This window comes from Marmota flaviventris, chromosome 7 (genome assembly GCF_047511675.1).
Source record: "Marmota flaviventris isolate mMarFla1 chromosome 7, mMarFla1.hap1, whole genome shotgun sequence".
Lineage (NCBI taxonomy): Eukaryota > Metazoa > Chordata > Mammalia > Rodentia > Sciuridae > Marmota > Marmota flaviventris.
This window is the reverse complement of record NC_092504.1, coordinates 56,886,480-56,912,635: the sequence shown is the minus strand read 5'-3', so window position 1 is coordinate 56,912,635 and position 26,156 is coordinate 56,886,480. Positions and strand designations below refer to the sequence as shown.

The window sequence follows — 26,156 nt, the reverse complement described above, 5'->3', positions numbered from 1 at the left end:
TTACCTACTTCTGTGTCTTGTTACACCAATGAAGTCATCGATGTGAATATTCAGTTACTTGATTGATTGAACCAAACCCTTTAGCAATCTAGTTGAAGAATGTAACAGGATGATGAAGCACATCTTTGTGGTTAAGAGGCTAGCTGGTGTCCTTTCATTGTGTCAGGTGTTTCCCATTAGCAACACTCTGCCATTGCAGTATCCTTGTCATCTGTGAAGATCTATGTAGAGATCTCCTGAGTGCATGGTACCTACTGAAATTTTCTTTAAAGAATTGAGTTTATGCTTTAATCTCAGGATTTATCAAATGAAAAAAGAAAAAGAGTTGCTTTAAAAGGCTGTTTCCTAAATATAAAATTAAAAAAAAATTATACTTCCAAGAAATCATAAGTAACTAAGAGAAAATTCATTAATTCTTTTTATCTGTTGAAATTGGCTACTTATGATGGATAATGAACTAATAATAACTAATAGCTATGAAATCAGGCTTCCATGCCCAATATTTTTTAAAGAAAATATACACCCCACAAAAACACTCTGGTTCTACAAAGTGTAATGTACTTAAGTGTTAGCACATATGTGTAATTACTGGTTATTACTTAAAAACGGCAAAATCAATACACTGCTTTTTATTTCTTAACTAACAGTTCTGAAGGCCTCAAATGTGAGTGCGAGGCAGATCTATCCAGGGAATATACATGTTCAGGCATCCTAAGTAAATTGTGTAGCAGGTTTCTATTTTCTATTATTTATCTGAAATCTATTTCTGACATTTGAATTCACATCAGTATTTATAAATACATAATATTCTATGTATTTATTTACTCAAGTATTCATTATCTCCCATAAGCCCAGTCCTATTAGATCCTCGGGAGGATGGGAAACAGATTGTAACAAGGTACATGAAAGTGTCAGTTCATGGTGTTTTTGGAACCACTGTTAGTTTATTGCATGGTAAAATTGGTGGGTATTTAAGGGAGATGGCACATGAGGAGACTAGGTAGAGAACCCAAGACTAACTGGAGAAAATTGTATGTGCCATCCTAAGGATCTCATTAATGAAAAGTCATAAATGTTTTTTAAAAGGATTAATCATTTTATTGGTGTGTGTTGCAGACAGTGAACTCCGAATACATTAGGGTGATTGGGAAGAGAGGCTTTGTAAGATACTGTGCTATGAACACAGTGTCTAAGTGCTAGAGGTAGGGGATGAACCATAGTCTAGGACACCTTGTTATGTAATTATTCTTTCCTACATCAAGAAACTGTCTTAATTTCCCCCAATGCAGATTGAACATACTGAGTCACGGTCACAAATTGTAGTGAGCACAAGTCAGTTCTAGTACCTCTTATACAAACACAAACACCTTCACAGAAATATCCTGGACCTGTCATTCTAGAAGCAAGTCTCCTCATCACAGGGAAATTTATATAGTGGCACCCACACTTTGTGTCCTCTAAGATGTCCCTTTAGAATTTACTGAAGGCTCTTAGTTTCCCCTCCACTTTCTTCTTGGGTTGTACAGCCTGCATTCTCTTCCTAAAACTCAAACATTCTTCTCTCCTGTGCTGCAAATATCAAAATGACATTATCCTCCCTTGGTTTGCTCCAACCTTTATCTTTGTTTCCCAGGGCCCTAAAACATAGAAAAGATTTCAGCTTGCTCAGGGAACCATCTTCCTTACTCTTGAAGGAAGGGAATTTTCCCAGGACTTTTGGTATGAATCCATTGTTACAAAGGCCAGAAAAGTTTTTAGGGCCTTGCAGCTGATGCCAATTTTTGATCCTCCCTAAACTCCCTTGATGCTTCAATGAGGTTAAAGCATAATTTACATAAAAGGACAGGCTTATGCTTATTGAAAACAACCATCTAACTTTTATAGTCTTCCTATCTGGAGAACTTCTAAAATGGTTCTAAATCACCCCTAATATAAACATTTGCAAATTTTCTAACAGGTTGTGGCAACAGTCCAAGTGAGTTGGATGGATGCTAAGCTGCTGAGTATAGAGGTTGGACAGGTCTGAGACTTGGTAACAGATTGACTCTAAGTCTTGAAGGAAAAGGAGGAATTGGGATGTTTTAGTCTTTAACTGTGATGTGATTTTCAGAAGAGAAGAACAGATTTTAGGGAGACAAGTCTATTTTGAGGTAAATAGGTATACTTCTGTTACAAGGCCTGAACAGGTGACTGTGGAGCAAGAGAGAGATCAGTGTTAGATGAACATTTGGGGTTCATCCACCTGTAGCTATTGGTTGAAGTGACAGCAGTGATGAAATATTGCAGGTAAAATATATGAGAAGAGAAGAGGGTTGAAAACACAACTTTGAGAAACATATGGGCTAGTTAGAAAAAAGGAGCTAATTGTCTAAAAAAACAGAACAGTATGATTGAAGAGTATACTAATAAGCAGTGCCAAATGCCACAAAACATCATAGGCCAATTATTTTTTTCAGGAAGGGAATTAGAGAATATTAGTAAACAAGGAAAAGCAGCTTCCAGGAAGAGAGATTGAATAGAGACATAGAGAATTGATTTGGGGGGAGCAAATGGGAGGAAGCCTTAAAAGAAAGGAGAAATCCAGTGCTTCCACTGTGACAGGAAAGATACCAGTGAAAAGAGATCAAGCATGGGCTTCCCATAGACTTATTTGAATTTGGGCTCTATGAACCATTTGAGGGAAATATGGTACCAGTATAACTTCTCTGGGTCTCAACTGCCTTGCACAGTAGTGACAGGGATACCTGCAGCAGGGTTTGCAACTTTCTGATGTGTGTCAAGGTTTTGCTTGCCTTTGCTCTCTTACCTCTGTAGAGATTGCTCTTTCCTTAACACATGACCATATACTTCCTGCCCATGAACATCCAGTCTCAAATGGTATCCTGTTCCTCTCCCTCCTAAATCTCGTTACTCAGATCTCTGCTCTTCATTGCATCAATTTTCATCTGGAATGGACTTGCCTGCATGTCTTCTTGTATTTATTTTTTCCGTGCTGGCAGCCTGTTTTAGAATACATGAAGAATAGAGACTCAAACTCATGTACTGTTCAGTTCTTCAGTCCTCCCTGGAACATCTGAGCATATAATAACTGTTCAAAAAATACTTGATAAGGGTATTAATAAATAACATTATTAAAGGGAGATTGGAATTGAGGGAAGAAGAGTTAGCTTGGGAAAGAACTACCTACTCTGAATAAAAGGAATATAGAGTGTGGGACTGAGAATCAAGCAAGTGTATGTTTTAAACTTAGCTCCACAAGAGATAGTCGTGGACAGAGTGATATTTTTTTAGTTTTCATCAGATTCATCCAGAATCACCCAAGCTGTCTTGTCATCACTTCAGATAACCAAAAGTCTCTTTTAAAAAAATCATATATATGTACTATTTATTTGCTTCTATGTAAAAACAGTAATAATTATGGTAACAATTTTTTTTTGCATTTCCAAGGACAAGCACCACTTTAGGCACTGTACCTACCTATATGAACTCAACTTATTTCTTTTTTTTTTTAAAGAGAGAGTGAGAGAGGGGAGAGAGAGAGAGACACAGAGAGAGAGAGAGAGAGAGAGAGAGAGAGAGAGAGAGAATTTTTTAATATTTATTTTTTAGTTATCGGCGGACACAACATCTTTGTTTTGTATGTGGTGCTGAGGATCGAACCCGGGCCGCACGCATGCCAGGCGAGCGCGCTACCACTTGAGCCACATCCCCAGCCCTCACTTATTTCTTTTAACATTTCTGTTTTTACAGATGAGGAAACAGAGGCCCTGAGACAATTAAATAATATGTCCAAGGTCCCAGAGCTAAACCATACCCAGGCAGTTTGACTGCAGAACCCATTCTCTTGACCACCATGTAGTCATGCCTCTCAGGATCTAACCCACCCATCTCAAAGAAAAATGAGTGTTGCTTTGTTCAAGCCAGACAAAGCTGTTCATCAGCTGCGCAGACAAAGCAGGTCAGATTGTCCTGCCAGGGAAATGTCCTGGGAGAAATTGTCCTGTCCGGGAATAGACCTGGAAGGAATTTTCCTTTCAAGGAAAAGAATACTTGATTTGATTTTACCTTTTTTCTCTTTTCACATCATTGGCAACCTCATTCCAATTTAAGGTCATCTGAAAATTGAATTAATATTCTGTTTACCACTTCTGTAGTTAATCTAATAAGTACTCTGAGTTCAACCGTGAGCACCTCGGAGACCCATGGGTTGGCTCTCGTGGTGAAAAGATATATCATTTTTGTATAGACGTATTTCGATTGGTATTAATTATGTAGTGTCAATAACAGGACTTCTTAGAATGTTTGTGTTTAATGCTTTTTTCACAACCTAAAACACTAGTTATTTGTTTTACCCTATTGTTTTTCTTACATGGTTTTTTCACTGATTTGCTCTAGCTATGTATTTTTTTCCATATATCATTATATTAATAATTAAGAAATAAATAGTTATATTAAATTCAGAATCCTCATTTATATAAAGGAAGACGACCAAAAAAAGTGAAAATTTTAAATTCGTTTTCTCAGCGTGGTTTCACACCATATTGTTAAACTTAGTGGATCATGACTGATTATTCTAAAAGTAAATATTTTTCATGTAGTAACAAAATGCTATGGTCTGTAGGTCTGTGCAGTTCAGCAGAATGGTTAGAACTACGGATTGTGGAATCAGACTGTTTAGCTTTTCATCCTTTGCGCTCTCTGCCATGTGATTTTTTGCAACTTCTCTGTGTCTCAGTTTCTATAGTTGTAAATGGAGATTATAATATCCCTAAAGTTGTTTCAAGGATTACTTGACTTAATGAAGATAAATATTTAAAACATAGTCTGGAACTGGAAAACTGTATGTACAATTAGCTATTATTTTTGTTTATTGTTGACATTTGCTTTCACTTCTTAAAAAATTGCTTTGTTACTAAAAGGTTATTAAAACACTTGAACAATATTATTTTAGTCCCTCCTGATAGATTCAGATTGTTAATTCAGTATAATATGCTTTTAGTTCCTTCTACTTATGATTTATTGAGTGGCAAAAATAGCTGATCATGGGGACTTCTTTATAACTCATATAATATGGTGATTAGATGACAAAAACATCTTAATAAAATTTTTCAGTATTTTTCTTTTTTAAGGGTCAACTGAGCATTCAAAACTTAGCATTTTACCTAGGAAACTTTAAAATTGTATTTAACTTTAAGGAAGTTATTTTACCTGTGTATTAATATAGGGAAAAACAGACTTACCAACTGGTATGTGGTATGTGGTATGATTGTCCCTTACCTGCTGCAAAATGTGCATACTGCCATCTGCTGGAAGGAGCTTTTCTGCAATCTTTAGAGCATATTTTTCAAAAATAAAAGGGTCAAATGGATTTTTCTATTTAAATTACATCTTTCATTTGTTTGAGATTTTAAAAAAATTCACAAAGAAGCAACTTAAATTCCCTTTCAATGAAAACTATGATGGGGCAATTATTTGACTTTATCTTTCCAGGTGGATTATGAAAATGTATCTATAGTACTTTTTGCAGGGGTAGGTGGCTGGTGCTGAAGTACTTTGTATGTTGCTGAATGTAGTTGTATGGTGTCTTGCCTGATTTGAGCAAAACAAGAAGCAAGCAAAGCAACTAAGATTATGATTTGCAAACAAAGAAACGAAATGAAGCATCAAAGAGTTTAAGAAATCACTCAAGATCACTCAGCTTATCAGTGGCAGAGCTGGGACCAGAGTCCAGAGCTTTGAATATCTAATCCTGCAATGCTGCATTATCCCTCCAGTCTTTTCCTGTGTCTTTGAGTGTAAGATCACTGCATCTCAGGCATTGATAAGGCTTGGCAAGATGAAAAGCAGCCAAATGACTCAGTACATTTTAAAAGTAAATATGTACAGGAACCAACTTTTTAAGCCTTGGAAAGCAAAATAATAAGTTAAACCCAGAGTTTTCCATGTTCTAGTCATTTGGTACTGCTGATTTGCCACACTGAGAAAATACTATCTTGCTATGTAAAAGTATTTATTATTCCACATAATAAATATGTATACTTTCATAATTGTGTGCTCACTCATAACATTTCATAACTGGCTTCAGTTTTTATTGTAGCACCCTGTTTTCAAATTAGCTTGGCATAATGGTGACTTTTGTTAAATAATACTTTTCTCTCAGTGAATGTTAATTTGACTCTTAAAAAGAATGTCCTTTTACTCCTTCAATAGTGTGGTATTGCTGTTGGGAACACAAATTTTGCCCAATATACTTTTCTTGGCATTATATTGATTTTAAAATCACCAAGTGCAAATGAATTTACTAATTTAAACTGATTATATGTACATTTTATACTAAAACTCCCAAGCTATTTGTCACTGCTACCATGTTTCCTTTGTTTTATAGAAGCTCCTGGTGTAGGTTTTTTTCTATAACTTTTATGCACATACTATGTTACAGTGTAGTTGTCACTGGTATTCTGCAAGAGCTGCAAGTACCTCCTACCCTCTATCATGGCTCCTTCTACAGAAATTAATTCAGTTTTTCATCCTATTTACTTTCTTTAAAGTTTTATTCTTTATTTTGCTTGTTTTCTAACATTACTTTTTAACTGTTTTTTTTTAAAAAAACATCAAATCCGTTTACATTTTGACTACATTAAGCTGAGTGCTTGTTAATACCTCTGTGTACAGACATGCTCTAATTTGAAACAGCTGATTTACAAGAAGTCTCTTGGAGTACCCATGAGCCTCTGGATGACTATGTTAGTGACAGGCCATAGAATTTTTGCTTTTACTGGAACTATAATGTTGGGAATTTTTAAAAATCAAATAATTAATTCAGAAGGGAAAGGTGGGGAGGATTTAGTCTTCTATTAGACGGTACAAAGTGTGATGTAAGATAAAGAGAAAACCTGCCCATGGGCAAAAAGGCCGTTTGTCTAACATTCCATCTTTCTTTATACTGAACTGAAATTTGCTCCTTTACTAATGAGGAAGATTTTTAGTTCTATTTTCTGTAGGTATACAGTATAAATCTAAACTCTCTGTCATATGACTTTTATTAAGTCTTCTTTCTGGATTTTCTATTGTACTTTCTGTACTCTAAATGTCCTGTAAACACCCTCTCCCTCCTCAATCAGAAATTTTTTGAGCAGTTTGTTGCATTAGTTAAATATTTTCATTCTTATGAGGTAGTATTTCTTTTTATGTTCATTTGGCTGAGACTCAAAGAGATGCAGAGCTCACAATCAATGACAAGTTGAACCAGGATTTATCTGAGACTCAATGTCTGGTGTCCAGACTTTTAACTACTATATCTCCCTGGCCATTCTTCATAGGACACATTTTCTGTGCTCTTTTTCTCAGATGCTTATCAACGTCTCTTTTATGAGACAACATAGAAAAATCAACTGAATCCTTCAGGTATACTCCAGCCTAAGTGGGACAGCTTGGGCATGAGCTACCTGCCTGCACCTCTATGTGATGCAAATGTACACTGCAGAATTTTTTCCTTTGCTTCTTGGTTTACATTTGACAGGTATTAAACTGGGTCTTAATATTGTGTGAGCATGTGTGCATATGGACATACACTTTGTATGTGTATGTATATTTATAAATGTACATATGTATATAAATGCATTTTTCCACATAAAAGGACTTTGCCTTTTTCCTATGAAACTACACTTTGTTGTCTTCAATATATTCTAGATTAGCTCTTTTACCTCCATCTTTGCTTTGCTTTTCTTTTTTTGTGCTATCTAAAAATTCAGTGAGTGTGCCTTCTGTCTTCATTTAGGACCCTGGTTTTTAAGGGGCTCTGAGCATTCATACTGTATTCTTGAAACATTTCAATTGAGATTTCTTGATCTGTTTCTTGGTCAATGTGGCAAATCAAAGTTGTTTGATTCATGAATATTTTTTAGAGCTTTCCTTCATTCTTTTCACTACAGGTTTTAGATTGTGCCTACGTCTGAACATCAGTTAGTTTTCCATCCCTTTTAGTTACTCTGACAAGTATTGGGTCCTTGCTTTGGGGAACAGCTTAGAACTTTGTAATCTAGCCAGATACCCCACCTTTCCCATTTCTCCTAGCATTTGCCAAGTTGAGCATTTTTATTTGCACTCATTTTGCCCCAGCTTAATCAGAAGATGTAATTGCATTCCACCTTAGATTCCTATCTACCAATAATGGGCTGGTTTTATGTGTCACTTAATCTCTACAGGCTTCATCTTCCTTATCTGTATAAACAGAGTTGGACTATGATCTCTGAGGTTGCTCTAATTCCAGCACCCATGATATTAAAATGTACCAAATCACTTTTAGAAACTTCAACCTAACTTAAAAAATTAAGTAACAAGTAGGGACTTAGTTTAGCCCTTCTGAATTGCATCCAGGGTTGACATTTATCTGATATGCACTTGTTCAAGGCCTTAATAATTCAAATACTGAAGGACCTCCCCAAAGTACTTCTAAGCCATCATTGCCACAGCTGTTTGACTCCTGTGGGGCACTGGGAGAGCCACCTGCTTGCTGGAGCCCAGATAAACCACCACAGCTCCTGCACACATACCCCCCAACCATGAGCCCCCACAAGCAGACATCACATCCCTGCTGGCCTTGTGGACACTCTAGTGGAAAATGCCTGCTGTCTGTATTTCTCCAATATGGCTGCAGCACCAGGGATACCCTCTTGTAGTTGCTTTTGGTGCATGTTACATGTGAGTTATATCACAAACATGTAGAAGCTTACAAACACTGCATGAGCTTTATTTTTTAAATTCTTTTTAGTTATATGTGACTATAGAATACATGTTGATATAATTATGCAAGTATGAAATATATCTTATTTTAGTTAGAACACCATTCTTATGGATATACACTATAGTGGCACTCACTGTGCTGTGTTTATATATGTACTTAGGAAAAGTATGTCAGATTCATTCCACTGTCTTTCCTATTTCTGTCCCCACTCCCTTTCCTTCATTTCCCTTTCTCTAACCCACCCTTTCTTTCTTTTTTTAAAAAAATATTTATTCTTAAGTTTTATGTGGACACAATATCTTTATTTTACATTTATGTGGTGCTGAGGATCGAACCCAGAGCCTCGTGTATGCTAGGCAAGCGCTCTACTGGGGTTGGTGAGCCACAACCCCAGTCCAAACCCACCCTTTCTTTAATACACTGAATTTCTATTCCTACCCACTCCCCATTTATTGTGGGTTAGCTTCCACATATCAGACAAAATATTCAACTTTTGTCATTTTGGGTCTGGCTTATTTCACATAGCCTGATAGTCTCCAGATCCATCCATTTACTGGTAAATGTCATAAAGTCCTTCTTTTATATGACTGAATAATTCTCCATTGTGTATATAAACCACATATTCTTTATCCATTCATCTGTTGAAGTGCATCTAGGTTGGTTCCATAGCTTAGCTATTGTGAATTGAGCTGCTAGAAACATTGTTGTGGCTTTGTTACTGTACTATGTGATTTTACATCCTGTTCAACATCTCTAACAATTAGATAAATGCAAACTAAAACTACACTGAGATTTCATCTCACTCTAGCCAGAATGGTAATTATCAAGAATACAAGTAACAATAAATGTTGGTGAGGTTGTGAGGAAAAAGATTCACTCATATATTGCTGGTGGGACTGTATATTGGTACAACCACTCTGGAAAGCAGTATGGAGATTCCTCAAAAAAACTAGAGAAATGGAACCACCATTTGACCCAGTTAACCCACTACATGAGCTTCATGAAGCCCACTGTGAGTACATTTTCTATGTTCATATTGCTGTGGAGTTTAAAAAATCAATAATTCACATGTCTGAGGAATGTTCCAAAGCTAAACTACTTCATTTCAGAATTCAGCTTAAACTAAATTTTAAAAAAAAGTTATTTGACTTGAGTACTTGTCATGACTTATATGGTTGATCCATTAAATGTTGCACATCTCATGTAGTCCTTTGTGTTGTTTTTCTTTTAACAATTTTCTGCTTTGTTTCTAGGTGAATGAAATTTACCATGATGAGTCCCTTGGAGTACACATAAATGTGGTCCTGGTACGCATGATAATGCTGGGCTATGCAAAGGTAAAATATCTTAAAAAATTGTGGACTGTGAACAGTAAAGACTGGATTAGCAAATAGAAAACTAAATTGCTGTAGCTTCAACTAACTTGGCAATGTTAGTGATGTTTAAAATAACATATCCCTCTCCCATAATTAATCCAGACCAGTCTCTTGGGAATGCCTGTTTGCCCAAACTGAGGAGGAGAAACTGTCACAATGAGTAGAGATCTCCAAATCTGAGCAGAAAGTGCAGATTTTTATGTGGCTACCCTTTGCTTTTCTACTTCTGTCTAACAGAGATGTGGATATTAATCCTGAATTTAGGCATGACTGTAGGTGGAATGAATGGATACTATTAAGCAAAAGAGAATTTTCTTAGCTTTGTTTATCATGAAGTTTGTGATTCATATACTCATTCAAAATGTCTCTATTGAGTTCTTACTATGTGGCACTTTTCTAGCTGTTTGAATATATCAATGAATGAAAAAGACAGAAATCGTGTCTTCTTGTTTTGTTAAAACAATATTTAATACATATATCTTTCTACTTAAAAGTGAAGTATAGTGATATTTTTTATTTAAAAGAGTTTTAATCTTTTGAAAACAAAAAATTGGGTCAAAATGTACATGTAGGCATTTCATATAAGATAACTGACTTTAACTGGCTTTAAAATGATACTAGATATGTCTCTGTCCTTGAAAATAATAAAATAGATTTTAAAAGTGTTTCCCTTTGACAAGGAAACATACAGGAAGCAACCAACTTGTCAATTTTCTGGATGTTTAAAATTCCATGTATCTCTCCCATAATTAATCTTCCCAGTTATGAAATATTGTTGAATATGTGCATTTAGGAAACAGGAAAAACACATATTTGCATTTAATTATATATTTAGAATCCTCTTATCTTTGTCTGATGATAGGGTGTCACTGACCTTTTGTTTCTTGCATTTTGTTTCTGACCTACTTTGTGTTGCTACTGAGGAAAACAAGTTAATTCCAGCTGGAAATGTTAATAGCCTTCTGTTGGTTGTTAAGTCATTTGCTCCGAGAAATATGTGATCAGCATACAACAAATCTAGCTAATTCTATTAAGAATGTAAACACTGATAATAACATTTGCTGAAACTTAACAAAACTCTCAATCTGTCATCCAAGTAGAGACTTATTTGGGGTTTCAATTTCAGTTTCTCATTCCATCCAGAAACAGTCTGGGATTGCAGCTCCCAGGTTCTTGAACGATGGGCCCTTTTCCCCCTGAACTTTTAACTCTCGACCATAAAGCGATAGTGGTAACATTCCAAATAACTGTTGTTTTTAGTGCGAGGTTAATATAATTTGACTTTCCCCCCCATAAACGAAGATTTTACCAGACTTGACAGCTTATGGAAGAACTTCTATTCTTCCTGTACATTGATTAATTCCCTACCCCCCCAAAAAAAAATCACAAAAATTTTAATTAAGATTTTTTTTTTTTTTTTTTTTAAATTTTTATTGTGGGTTGTTCAAAACATTACAAATTTCTTGACATATCATATTCCACACTTTGATTCAAGTGGGTTATGAACTCCCACCTTCACCCCATACACAGATTGCAGAATCACATCAGTTACACATCCATTGATTTACAAATTGCCATACTAGTGTCTGTTGTGCTCCGCTGCCTTTCCCATCCTCCCCCCTCCCCCCTCCCTACCTCTCCCCTCCCCTCCCCTCCTCTCTCTCTACTTTCGTATCTCTGGGGAAAAGCTTCCTGGTAGAATCTTTTCCAATATTTTTGTTCTTAATATCTATGAAATTTAAAATCTAAACAGAGCCAGGAAATATTTTGGACTTCTGAAATTCTTACCCAAATGATTAATATTGAGTTTGCTCACAATAGTAAATCCCAGTATCAGACATTCCCATAAATGGACTCCATTAACTTTAACACAGGTAGTATTGATTATCATCAAGATATCTTTCCTGAGCATTTAGAATTCCCAAACCAAGGCAGGTATCTAAAGCCCCAAATAACATTAAATTGTTTCTTAAGTATTATAATCCCAGTTTCAACTTTAGAAAAAGTTATTAAAGAAAGCCTTTGGGAAAATGTTATATGTGTCTTTAACATACTGTTTCTCTTAGTCCATCAGTCTCATAGAAAGGGGAAACCCATCCAGGAGCTTAGAGAATGTGTGTCGCTGGGCTTGCCAACAACAAAAATCTGATCCCAACCACTCTGAGCACCATGATCATGCAATTTTCTTAACCAGGCAAGACTTTGGACCTGCTGGAATGCAAGGTATTGCCATTAATATATAGAAGGAAAACTTAAGGGCATGACTTTTCAAGAGTAATCCTATTGGGCAGTCTGTTCAAATGTTCAGCTCTCCATCACCACTTTCCACCATGCATCAGCCAAGTATGCATTTTCTTTCTATTGCTTTCAGTGAATTCTTTGGAATTCACATTGTTAGATGCTGCTTAAATACTATAATAAATTATACTTGCCTTTAAAATAATGGTTGTGCATTTGGGGTATGGAGGGGATGCTGTAAAATGCAGTGTGATGTCCACTGACTGTTTGGAATGAGAAAAGAGATGCCATGAGGAATGACTGCTGCCAAAGAGCTTTCTTCCAAAGTCAGCTTCCATTTATCTAATAAATTCTGATGCAGACTTTGGAAAAAGCAGACTGATGATTTTCTTTTCAACATTGATGGAATTTCTGGCTCCCTTCATCAGTACCATGATAGGAAGGACCATTTACTAAAACAGAAAGACAAGGCTTAACTGGTGGGCAGAACAGAATGGTAACCCCAGGCAATTTTGTTGTTGTTGTTGTTTTGGTTTTTTTTTTTTTTTTTTTTTTTTTCTTATGAAAGGAGAGAATACAGACCCAATGAATCTTTTTAGAGACCATTACCTGTGGTTTTCCCAAGAGAATGTGGCACATACTGCTAGCTGGGAAATAATGCTGCCCCTGTTTGCTGAAAAGCTTTTTTATTTTTTTCCCTCTAGGCAAAGGTCCAGTAGTAATTCTTAATGGGTTTTCTCATAAAATGAAAATAAAAGTAATTGTTATTCTCTACAGGATATGCTCCAGTCACGGGCATGTGTCATCCAGTGAGAAGTTGTACCCTGAATCATGAGGATGGTTTTTCATCTGCTTTTGTAGTAGCCCATGAAACTGGCCATGTGTAAGTCACTGTTGACAGCTATAAAGAAAAAAAAAAAAAAGATCTTTTCTTTGCTTCTCCCAGTATTGTTCACACTTGGGGCAGAATACATGCCAGCATGCAATTCTCATCCCTTGCCAAGTGTGAGGAGCTGAAAACAGAGGGGAGGTCATGCACTGAAACTCAATGAGTGACTCTGTCTTGAAGAGGCACTCCTGAACTTTTCATAGCTATGGAATAAGAGAGGCATTTTTGTCAGATTGCTCTCAATTTCATTGCCTATGGCTTCCACGAGGGAGCCATGTTGACTTATAAAATACATCTTTCCCAGTACTTATTGTCAAAACAAAAAAATAAATAAACAAAAACCATAACCCCATTAACTCTCACCCATGAGATCTCCTTTGTGTTCTAGGTTGGGAATGGAGCATGATGGACAAGGCAACAGGTGTGGGGACGAAACTGCTATGGGCAGTGTCATGGCTCCCTTGGTACAAGCTGCGTTTCATCGTTACCACTGGTCCCGATGCAGTGGTCAAGAATTGAAAAGATACATCCAGTATGTGTCCTGCTTCATGTCATGAGAGCATTTATGCTGTAACCTCCAAACATGAAATTGACTCTTAGGACCTTGATCATAACAAAATTCCCAGTAAATGCATATTGTTGTCAGTAATCAACATTTTCTTATGATTCAGAGGCTTTGCCTTGATGATTGCATAATGTAATCACAATTTTTCAGCCATAAGCCTAGAACTTAAGTGCATTATGATTTTCTTTTACTAAAGTCTTTATAGAATCTTCAGCAAATGGACAAAGTTGAGTTGAGGATTGGAAGAGAATGGTTGTGATTCCTGTATATATTACATAATCTGCACTCTATAGTGAAGGTATTAAAAACTGCCCTTTAACTACCTGTAACATTTTCCTTCCTGCAGTTCCTATGATTGTCTCCTTGATGACCCTTTTGAACATGATTGGCCCAAACTCCCAGAACTTCCTGGAATAAATTACTCTATGGATGAGCAATGCCGTTTTGATTTTGGTGTTGGTTACAAAATGTGCACTGCGGTATGTTACCCATAGTTAATTTAGTTTTTGCATCTTGAAATCTATTCATGTAGCTCTTTTTTGGTGAACTTTACAAACTCACTGGTGCAAGTATAAGAATCTCTACCAGTTACCTTGTGCTTGCTATATTGTTAGATGGTAAAATCAAATATTTTAAGTATACTGCCTTACTTAATCCTCGTGAAAGACTAGAAGGGAGTTGATATACTTCTACAGAAGGAAGAGCTAAGACCTACAGAAGTTAAGCAACTTGCTCAAGACACACATATGGGAAATAAGGGAGCTGAACTTTTAACCAAGGTTCTCAGGCTCCAAATCTTTATGTTCTTTTCCTCCTTAGTATATTTGACCTTCAGAGATGACTCCTAAGCCTTAGAGACATGGCTTTTATTTGTCTTGACGGCCAGCATTCTGTGTTAGTGACCACAGGGAAGGGTTATGGTGTTCTACTACATGAAATTCCGTTGGTATAGCATGGGCATCAGGATATGGGTGTCATGGGAAGACTGGATGGGTCGGTTTCTAGTTCTGACGCTTACTCAACGTCTTACCTTGGGCATATTATTTAATCCCTCTGGCTTAGTTTCCTTATGTGTAAAATGTAGATAATGACAGTATTTATCTCATAGGGTTGAAGTGAGATTAAATGTGATGATGTAATTAAAGTGTGTAGCACAATGCAGGTACATAGTAAATGCACAGTGGAATCCTTTACACCAGTCTTCTGCATAACTATTCAGTTTAGGGTTATGTTTCATCAGACCATGCTGATCTTTAGTAGTTCATTTAAGGAAAGAAAAAAAACAGGAAAGCCTTTTTTAATTTTTAATTTGTTCTAATTAGTTATACATGACAGTAGAATGCACTTTGACACTTTATGTAGAAATGGAGCACAACCTCTCCTTCCTCTGGCTGAACATGGTGCAGAGTCACACTGATAGTATAATCATACATGAATATAGGGTAATAATATCTGTTTCATTCCACTGTCCTTCTCATCCCCATACCCTCTCCCCTTCCCTCACTCCCCTATGCACAATCCACAGTCCTTTTCTCCCCCCAACCCCCCCACCCCATTATGGATCAGCATCCACTTATTAGAGAAAACATTCGGTCTTTGTTTTTGGGGGTTTGGCTTATTTCACTTGTCATGATATTCTCCAGTTCCATCCATTTACCATGCAAATGACATAATTTCTTTAAGGCTGAATAATATTCCATTGTGTGTTTATGCCACATCTTTATCCATTCATCTGTTGAAGGACATCTAGGTTGGTTTCATAGTTTTGCTATTGTGAGTTGAACTGCTATAAACATTGATGTGGCTGCGTCACTATAGTATGCTGATTTTAAATCCTTTGGGTATAAACAAAGGAGTTGCATTAGCTGGGTCAAATAGTGGTTCCATTCCAAGTTTTCTGAGGAATCTCCATACTGAATGAAAGCCTTTTTTTTATGTTGGAATAAACAGAGCAAGAAAAAATGTATTTGGGGTAATGAAAAAAATTGATTTGCTCTTTGGAATATTGCATATACAGCCATTTAACCTGCCTATAAATAATACACCGTGAGCTTCTACTTACCTCCATTAATGTTTTAGACCTTAGAATTCTAAACCTTTGGCTCAATGTCATGTAAAAGTACAATTTCTGCATTAAGTAATCAAGGATTAAAACCAAAAAAAATAAAAATAAAAAAATCTATGACCATAAGGCTGTATGTGGGTAATTAGCAGTATAGGGAATAGATATAAAAACTATGTAAAAATTTTTAAAACTCTATAAAAAATATAGTAAAATAGTTACATTTAAAGAGAAAAATGAAGAGATGAGCAAAGAATGTACACAAGTATCTGTAACTAGTTCATAACTACAGGAATAAAGAGAAGGCATTTTGATAGCTTGAGAACTGCCAAACAGTTATAATAAGATTTCATATTTGAAATGTGCACAATTACTAACACATTTTAAAATTCCAAAATTGTCTGTTTGAAGATCAGAAAGTATAAATGACATGCAGAAAAACTAAAAGTCTAGCAGAGAATCCCAAATAAATCATTGTTTATCATTGCTATTTTAGAAAAGCAAAATAAAAGTATTCTCTACTTGGAATTCTTATGCAGTGTTTTCCTTAACATGTCGCACTACTTGACTTAAAACTAAGAAATACAAAAGATATGACATGAAGAAACTGTAGGACATTTCATTGGTGTCTGTGTTGCCATCTGAGACTTCACTGAGAGTTTGATTCTCTCTTCCAGTTCCGAACCTTTGACCCCTGTAAACAGCTGTGGTGCAGCCATCCTGATAACCCCTACTTTTGTAAGACTAAAAAGGGACCCCCACTTGATGGGACTGAATGTGCTGCTGGAAAAGTGAGTATATCTATCTATACAATGCCGATTTATGATATGTTGAGTGGTAATTTTTAAGTCTAGCAAATGACAAACATAGCTGTGCTGTCATTTTCATGGAAACCATAGTACCTGAGGTTTTGTTATGGAAATGCAATGTTTTAGTCAGCTTTTTCACTGCTGTGACCAGCAGACACGACAAGAACAACTTAGAGGAGAAAAAGTTTATTTAGGGCTCCTGGTTTCAGAGGTCTCAGTCCATAGATGGCCAACTCCATTGCTCTGGGCCCAAGGTAAGACAGAACACCATGGCAAGAGTGTGGTGGAAGAAAGTGTATCAGGACATGGAACTAGGAAGCAGAGGGAGCCTTCTTCTCTCACCAAGGATATACCCCAAAAGCCGCCCATTGACCCACCTCCTCCAGCTACAGCCTAGCTTGCCTAGAGTTACCACCCAGTTAATCCATACCAACAGATTAATGAATTGATTAGGTTAAAACTCTCATTTCACTTCAAAACTTTCTTGAATTGTCTTATACAGTGGGGACACCTAATATCTAAGCCATAACATACAGTATGATAATGTGCTGGTTTCCTGTGACTGCTATAATAAATTGCCCTATGCTTGGTAACTTAAAACACCAGAAATCTATTTTCTCAGAGTTCTGAATGCCAGAAGTCCAAAATCAGCTTCACTGAACTTAAATGAGTGGGTGGGCAGGGTCATACTCCCTCCAAAAGCTCCAAGGGAGAATCTGTCCCTTGCCTCTTCCAGCTTCCTGTTTCCATCCACATTCCTGATTTGTGGCTCACTACTCCTTCTGCAGTCTCTGCTTCTGTGTGAAATCTCCCCTTCCCTCCCCTGTGTTATAAGTAATGGCATTTGGGACCCACTGAGTAATGCAGAATAATCTCCCCACATGAGATCCTTAATTTAATCACATTTGCAAAGACCCTTTTTCCAAATAAGTTCACATTTACAAGTCCAGGGACTAGAATCTGTCATCTTTGAGACCACCATTCAGCCCACTACAGATAGAATGGGAGGAAACAGCTCTGCAGCATCTCTGGCCCCCTGCTAGTGGGATTTGATTTACTTGCTGGCATCCCATTACTTGTGAAAGTTGCCCAGAAATAAAGTAATGTGAATTTATACAGAAGATTTGGCCTCGCTCCTTGGGGAAAGATGCCCAGAGGTTTTAAATCTCAAATTGTGTAGTCAGGATTGAATGCTCAGATACTGGCGGCAGACCAAGCTATGCTACTCATAAGGGCAGAGATCCCAAAATAAAGGCATGTTAAAAACTCAAGTTGAAGAGCTCTGACTAGTTTAGAAATAAGAGATTGTAGACAGGACCAAAAGCTGGCAAAGAAAATTAACACAGCTTTGAGTTCTTTTAAAAGGTTGACTTCAGATGTGTTTAAACTGTACTTGTGATGAGAATCATGCATAATAATAAAACCCATCATTACAAATACCTGTATTATGTTAGGCATGATGCCAAATAACATTATTTATAGTATTTGGCTTTGGAAAAATTCATTATCACAGACTTTTGACTAAAATCAAGAGCAATAATGAGTTAATTAATTTTTGTTTTATTAAAATTATTATTTAATCAACTCTCAACATCCAACTCCTCTAAATATAACTGTGTTGTAATTAAATTTTCAAAAGTTTAGTTTAGACAGACACTTATTGTATATAGTATGGAAAAGCAGATCAAAATGTTGCAAAGGAAAGTAATGCCCTTTGACAATCTTCTGTATTCTGGGCACCATATGCATGGTGCTCTGGTATGAGAGTTTAGTAGTCCCACTGTTCGCTTCTAGGTCGGATGACCTTCAACTACTCATGAACATTCTGGGCCTTACTTTTCCTCATTTAAAAGGTGAATATATTTATATCACCTATATTTCTTTCAGAACAATTTGTGAATTAAAATTTTATAAAGTTTACTTATAAAAGTCTAAAATTTTATTGCTTACTTATTAAAATTGCTTTGAAAGCAGAGCTAGATATGGTGGTGCTTGCCTGTAATCCCAGTGACTCCAGAAGCTGAGGCAGGAAGATAGCAAATTCAAGGCCAGCCTTAGCAGTTAGTGAGGCCCGAAGCAACTTGAGTGAGACTCTGCCTCAAAATAGAAGGATCTGGGGATGTGGGTTAGTGGTTAGCACCCCTGGGTTCAATCACTGATACCAAAAAAAAAAAAGAAAAAAGTGCCTTGACAGCCAAATATCATGATTTTGGGTATGTTATGTTATTTATTTTTTAAGTCCAGATGTATATCTTCATACCTTGAGATGATGGTAGGTAGCAAGAGATAAAGGGTGGGATAGTATCAACTGGGCAAGGTGGGTGCCCAGAAAATTATTGGTGCCTGATAGTCACTGGTGAATATATCATTTAAAAACTTGTCTGGATGGATGCTGTATTAGTTTTCATTTTAACTTTATACTTAAAAAATTCAAGTCTAAGTTCCCCTCTGTTAGGGTATCTTGGGATGGTGTAATTGCTTTTGGATATCTTAAAGGCATCTCCACATGGAAGAAAAAAGAAAGAAAGAAATGAAAATCTTCAAATAGGGGTTCTTGAATAACTTCAGCTTCAATGTCTGCATGATTTTCATAATTGCCTTTTGTCATCTTCCTAAGTGGTGCTATAAGGGTCATTGCATGTGGAAGAATGCTAATCAACAAAAACAAGATGGTAATTGGGGATCATGGACAAAATTTGGCTCCTGTTCGCGGACATGTGGAACTGGTGTTCGTTTCCGAACCCGCCAGTGCAATAATCCCATGTAAGTATAATCCCTATAATTCTTGTTATTTTTGAATAGACTAGAAAATGCTGTCATGTGATTAATATTCTGTTTCATGAAGTGAATGAAAAATATAGGACATAAAAACAAATTGTTCACAGTTCCTAAACCAGTGTCACTTTTGGATAGTGGTCATTTATCAATCTTATGAAAAGTAGTCAAGGATGAAGATGAGGAGCTGGAATGAAGATTAGAGATTTTTTAAGAAATTGATGTTTGAGAATATTAAGGACTCGTGGGTAGGTGTAGTTGCTTCAGAGTAAGGCAATAGAAAGATGGTGAGGGACAGCCAAGGAACTATTGGGGGGAAGGTATTCATTAATTCACCCAGACTAAAAGTTTATCCCGAGTCCCTATTGTATGCTCAGCAAACTTTATTTTCTAAAGAAAAAGAATAATGTAATTATTGAATATTATATTCTTCTTGGTCTACAATTTAGCATCTAGGCAGCTCCCTCTTTTTATTTCTGGCTGCAGGATGTCTTTGAGCATGTCTTTGATAAAGACTATCAGGTGCCACATGCCTGTGTGCATGGGAAGAAATGATGGTTGTGTAAGAAAAAAAACAAAAACAACCAAAATGCCAATAATAAAAACAGCTAGGGTTCGCTATGAGCCAGAGTCTAGTCTAAGTGCTTTAAATATGTTATCTTATTTAATCCAGACAACTTTGTCTGTGGAAGATAGTATTACTTTTTCATTTTACATAAGAGGAGATGGAGACAGATCTATGATCAAAGTTTGAGTTACAGCCACATGTTTTATACATGGAAGACAATAAAACTTTCTTGTATCCGTATATATGCTTTCAGTTTCTTCAATACACTTTTGCTCAGCATTTGAAATATACTGCTTAAAAAGCTGATTTGAGTTTTGGGGTATTTTACTCTGCAGCAGGGAGAGAAGGGTGCTTTGGGAAGGGACTGGAATTAGAAAGTATGAGTTCATCCACTTTGTGCTGGCATCTTGGAAGTTCTGGCTTTCTGCCCTTAAGCCCTGTGTCTGCAAGCCTCAAGTTGAACCGAAGCCAAACGGCCTTTTGAAATGTTGTCTTTTCTTTAGGCCCATCAATGGTGGTCAGGATTGTCCTGGTGTTAATTTTGAGTATCAGCTTTGTAATACAGAAGAATGCCAAAAACACTTTGAGGACTTCAGAGCGCAGCAGTGCCAGCAGCGTAACTCCCACTTTGAATACCAGAATACCAAACACCACTGGTTGCCATATGAACATCCCGACTGTGAGTACAGTCCCACCCTTTCCTGCTGTGTGGATGGTCACTTCAGAGTTTAAGCTTTGCCAACACCAACCCCTTGGACTCTTGATCCTGACTTGGTAACTTAGGAAACGTGGTGCTTCTAGGGGCAAGGCCTTCTGTGTTTCCAAGGACAAGGTTGAAGTTCTCTTTCTCTAGAGAGGAAGGAAGGTCCTGGAAAATAGCACTATCCTGATCCCCAGTGAAATGGCCAATGGGAAGTGACGCCAGGGAGAGATGCTGAATTTCCTGATTTAACTCAAATCTTTCTACTAAGAAATGCTTCTAGCTTGGTGTGATCTTTCTTTTCAGAATATCTAGAGAAAAATATAGTTCTTTTACAGTTGAATCAGGCAGGACATAAGGAAAAGACCATTATTTAATAACAAAAGGTGCTTTATAACCTTGAACTTTTGTACTATAAACCAGTTATTTAAGGGGCTGGGGTTGTGGCCCAGTGGTAGAGTGCTTGCCTAGCATGCATGGGGCACTGGGTTCGATCCTCAGCACAACATAAAAAATAAAATAAAATAAAGATATTTAAAAAAACTAGTTATTTAAAACTATTCTAATTACACTTGAATTATTGACTAAATATATTTCTTATTTCAGTGATTAAAAAAAAGATGCTTATCATGTGACATGATGCACTACTGGATTCAGTTTAGAACTCTTTCAAAAGAAAGGTGAATGCATATAGGAATTGAAAGTTGTGATGCATTTAGAACAGATGTATTATTTTTATTTATTTTGATGAAGTTAGTCACATAAATTATGTTTAATTAATGAGATTCCATAAGAGGCAGAAACTATATTAACTGATTGGGTCAGACTAAAAGGAAACCCTTTCAGAGTTCTGAACATTGCTTAAACAAAATTTGAATTAAAGTTTATTGAAGATCTGTGTTGAAATCTAGGGTTGCTATTCAGCCTGGTTTTCCTGGGCCAGTCTCAGTGTACACCTGTCGTTCCTGCTCAAATATTAGTGGAGTCCCCTTTCACGCTCAGACAAATCATAAATCACACTAAAGTAAATATGCCAAATATGCATATTGGCATGTTTGTACTTTTCTCCTGCTCTGAATTTTATGTATTTATATAGTACTTGTTTTGTTTTCAGGAACCCATATTGAAACTTGATATTTTAAAAATAAACTATACACTTCACACATTCTGTTTTATGTGAATTGTTGATTTTATCTCCCCTCCTTATGCAGCCAAGAAAAGATGCCACCTTTACTGTCAGTCTAGAGAGACTGGAGATGTTGTTTACATGAAACAGCTGGTACACGATGGAACTCGCTGTTCTTACAAGGACCCATACAGTATATGCGTGCGAGGAGAGTGTGTGGTGAGTTGCACTTGCTTTCTCAAAAGTTTCCTATGGTACCATGTGATTCTGTGTAATAGTAATGTTATTCATAAGCATATACACTGTTTTCAGCTGATACTTATCTGGGAAGTTAGCCTGTTTAAAGTTCAGTACATAAATAATTTGGGGAGAAATTATACCTACTGAAATCAATCCTTGGTCACTGGTAAAATTAAGAGTTAAATAATTTTTCTAATTTTCAGCCAAGTGCCTTTTCTAAATAATGAATGCCTCTAGGCTGAGAATATAAGAGGGAACAATGCATTTGCTTTAAGTATTTTACTAGGAGCGTCTGTCTGACATTAATATCCAAGATTTTTTTTAAATCCAATATTAAGTATATTTTTTTATTATTTGTTTACAAGATAATACAACTGGGCATGGTGGCACACACTTGTAATCTCAGTGACTCAGCAGACTGAGGCAGGAGAATCACAAGTTCAAGGCCAGCCTCAGCAACTTAGCAAGGCCCTAAGCAACTTAGTGAGACCCTCTCTCAAAATAAAAAATAAAAAGGGCTGGAGATGTTTCTCTCTGGATAAGCAACCCTGGGTTCAATCTCCATTATCAAAAAAAAAAAGAAAGAAAGAAAAGAAAAGAACAAAGAAAAGAAAGAAACAAACAAAAGATAATACAATATTTCTTTCTCCCTCTTTCACTTTCTAATTGATCTGAAGCTTAAACATTGAATTCCACATGAGAACAAAATGTAGAGAAACAAACAAAAAACAAAACTATTTTTATTCCATTTACTCTCTTTATCTCTCTTTTTGTGGTATTTGGGATTGAAATTGTAGGTACTTTACCACTGAGCTAGATCCCCATTCCTTATTTTATTTTGAGACACTGTCTCACTAATTGCCAATGGTGGCTTCAATCTTTGCAATCCTCCTGCCTCAGCCTCCCAAAGTGCTGGGATTACAGGAGTGTGCCACCAAGCCCAGTTTAATCTCTTTTAAAAAATGTTCAGGTGCTCAGTTAAATTAATATGAAATTATCCTTGTCAACTGAAACACTGCTTTTAACATCCATTTCCTTATTATTTCAATAAAACCAAAATATTTATTAGGTCTCCAATGTGCAGATGCCTCATTAGTTAAACTAAACTGTTCTTGAAAGTAAATGTCTTAGTCCATTCTGTGCTTCTATAACAAAATACCCCAGATGGGATCATTTATAAAGAAAACATTTGTTTCTCTCATGTTTCTGTAAACTGGGAAGACCAACGGCATAATGCTAGCACTGGCTTGGCATCTGATGAGAGACTCCATGGGGCATCATTCCATGGCAGAGGTGGAAGGGAAAAAGGCCACATGCACCAAAGAGAACAAGAGGAAGTCACTTTTATCACTGTCATAATAATTGAGCATTCACATGATAGTAACATTAATTTGTCCAGGAAGGCAGAGCTATCAGGACCTAATTACATCTTATTAGGCCAAGCCTCCCCAACCTGCCAAATTAGAGATTAAGTTCCCAACACATAATTATTGAGAAGTACACATACAGACCATAGGTAGACTATGTGTCTTATTCACCTTTTACCTCCCACAATATCTAATACATTAACTATGTTGTCATTTTTCCTGCCCATTTTCATGCCGAATGTATGAGTACAGGATATATGTACAGCATTGTCCTACAACCAATTCATTTAAGGATCTTCCCCAGTCCAGAAAACCTTCAATGGTTTTCTATTAATTAATGTGAAGATGAAAACTATATATGGTTAAGATTTTCCACAGCATGTGCTCTGCAAATCTTTCACTGTTCTTCTGATATGAGGCAACACTAGCCTTCCACTGCCTTAAGTATGGCTTTAAATATTGATATCTGGACTACTTTCCATGAACTTATCTTTACCCTAGCTTTGTTTTGACCCCTGTGCACTCCTGAAATTCCTTTACACTATGTTTTCTTAAGGGTCCTAAGAAAGTCTCCAGTACTTTAATGAAATTTTGTCTTACATCTTAATTACCTTTTCTTTTCTTTTCCTAATTAACTTTAAAAGATGGCACCAATATACAACTCACTTTATATTCATTTTATACATATGAATGCAACATGGAAAAATCCAATGCTATTTTTTTTTTTTTTTTTGGTCCTCCCTAGCATCAGCTACATCTGTGCTCAATAAATACTCATTTGATGATTAGGACAATTTATGATGGGGGAAAATACTTCAGTGGACTGGGGAAACTTGTCCTTTATTTACTAGAGTACAGTTATTTAACTTCACACTAGTTTTTTAAAAGACTGAGGTGTGAAAAATAAGACTTAAGGGGAAGTTTGGTGTGAACTTGCTGTGAGCTGTGATTAACAAATGATCCACCATTCTCTGAATGTTGTTTTCTACTTGACGACATTGAAATCAACTACATTTAATATCTTCTCTTCCCAGAAAGTGGGCTGTGATAAAGAGATTGGTTCCAACAAGGTTGAGGATAAATGTGGTGTCTGTGGAGGAGATAACTCCCATTGTCGAACTGTGAAGGGGACATTTACCAGGACTCCCAGGAAGCTCGGTAAGATGAGGGCCTTTGTGAATCTCTGTCCTTCCCTATGACCTGTCCTTTGCAATAAACATGACCCAAAAGTGATTTATTCAAATCACATTTTAAGGAACTATTTAAAAAAATTTTTTTTAAAATTTTACTAAATTCATGCTCCTTTGCATTTATGAGAAAATTATAGACTAAATTTGGACAAGGAACAAAGTCAATATCAATTATAATAGTTAGCTAAAAATTGTGTTATTTTACGTTTTTTTAAAAAACGCAGATGTAATCAGAATGAATGGTTATTTCAAATTTCTGTTGCACTTAAAATTGTTGACCCGGAGTGAGAAAAATTTTTATAAAACTTTAAATATAATCTTTAAAATGTTATTTTCGTTTCACTTCTTTTTATTTTAAAAGTGAACAATTTTATCCTACTTGTGAACCTATGAATTTAGGGTCTATATTTCATATGCTTTAAAAATGTTTACTCTAAACAAAATTGAGATGCCACCAAAAAATAAGCAGACATATAACTGATCATATTTGTGAACTTTTGGACTTGTTCCACCATCAATAACTTGGAGTTAGATACACACTGCAAGTTCAAAAGGTGGAACAAAAAGCTGTCTGTATTCAACAAATAATATGGAAAAATATTTGTAATTTCATAATGTTCATCAGAATATAAGATTTGATACAAATTCTTATAAAGATATTTATTACTAAATAATCTCTTGACTTTGTAACAAATATTCAATTATTCATTAAGTATTTATTTGGCAAAGGCTTCTGGGAATTCAGCATTTAAAGATGAATTCCATATGGTATTTTCTTGAGAAGATTCTCTGGTATCTTCCAAAGCAATTTCAGTTCAGTATCTTACAGAACAATAGAACACAAAACAAAAACAATCAGAAAGAATTGGGTTGATTCTAAGTTCATTGTCATGGTGGTAATTTTTCATTTTGTAGAAGAAAAGAAAGTATAAAATAGTCATCATCCAAATGGAAAATTCTCATAGTCCTTTTTGCTCCTCTTATACCTTAGACACCCAACTCAAGTCATTTTCCACGCACATTAGCTTTGCTACATATTCAAATGTACTTCTCTTAGACATCCTCTAGTCTAGTTATTGGTGTCTTTGCTATGCCTGTGTGATAAATTACCATGGTTTGTACTTTGAAATTGTTAAAAGACAAATACTGCCATTTCTGGCTGATGGTATTATTTTAATAAAGCAAAAATAATTTAAAATGTAAGTATATATGTGTGAGTGTGTGTGTGTGTTAACACACATACACACACACACACACACACACACATATATATATATATATATACACACACACATGTTTAGATGAAACCAAGTTTAATTTTCTCCATATTGCTATGAAATAATGAACTGCATTTGTTTTATTGGAGTTGTATGTTATTATTTTGTTTTGTATGTAAAATAATTAATTTGTTTTGCTTTCAGAGTGAATTAATATAAGGAAAAAAGTTTTTCCACTATCATTCATTCTATTTTATATGCAATTATAAGGTAGTGATACTGTTTTCAGAT

At 36.0% G+C, this 26,156-nt stretch overlaps 1 protein-coding gene across 1 annotated transcript in view; it reads left to right on the top strand.

The window, feature by feature from the left end:
* Positions 1-26,156, top strand: part of Adamts3 (ADAM metallopeptidase with thrombospondin type 1 motif 3) — a 239,151-nt gene that overhangs the window by 191,763 nt on the left and 21,232 nt on the right. The window contains exons 6-15 of the mRNA XM_027950884.2: positions 9,997-10,080; positions 12,186-12,342; positions 13,135-13,240; positions 13,635-13,778; positions 14,158-14,290; positions 16,551-16,664; positions 19,300-19,445; positions 20,529-20,704; positions 21,937-22,070; positions 24,493-24,616. Coding sequence (XP_027806685.2) covers positions 9,997-10,080; positions 12,186-12,342; positions 13,135-13,240; positions 13,635-13,778; positions 14,158-14,290; positions 16,551-16,664; positions 19,300-19,445; positions 20,529-20,704; positions 21,937-22,070; positions 24,493-24,616 — 1,318 coding nt within the window. The remainder of the gene's footprint in view (positions 1-9,996; positions 10,081-12,185; positions 12,343-13,134; positions 13,241-13,634; positions 13,779-14,157; positions 14,291-16,550; positions 16,665-19,299; positions 19,446-20,528; positions 20,705-21,936; positions 22,071-24,492; positions 24,617-26,156) is intronic.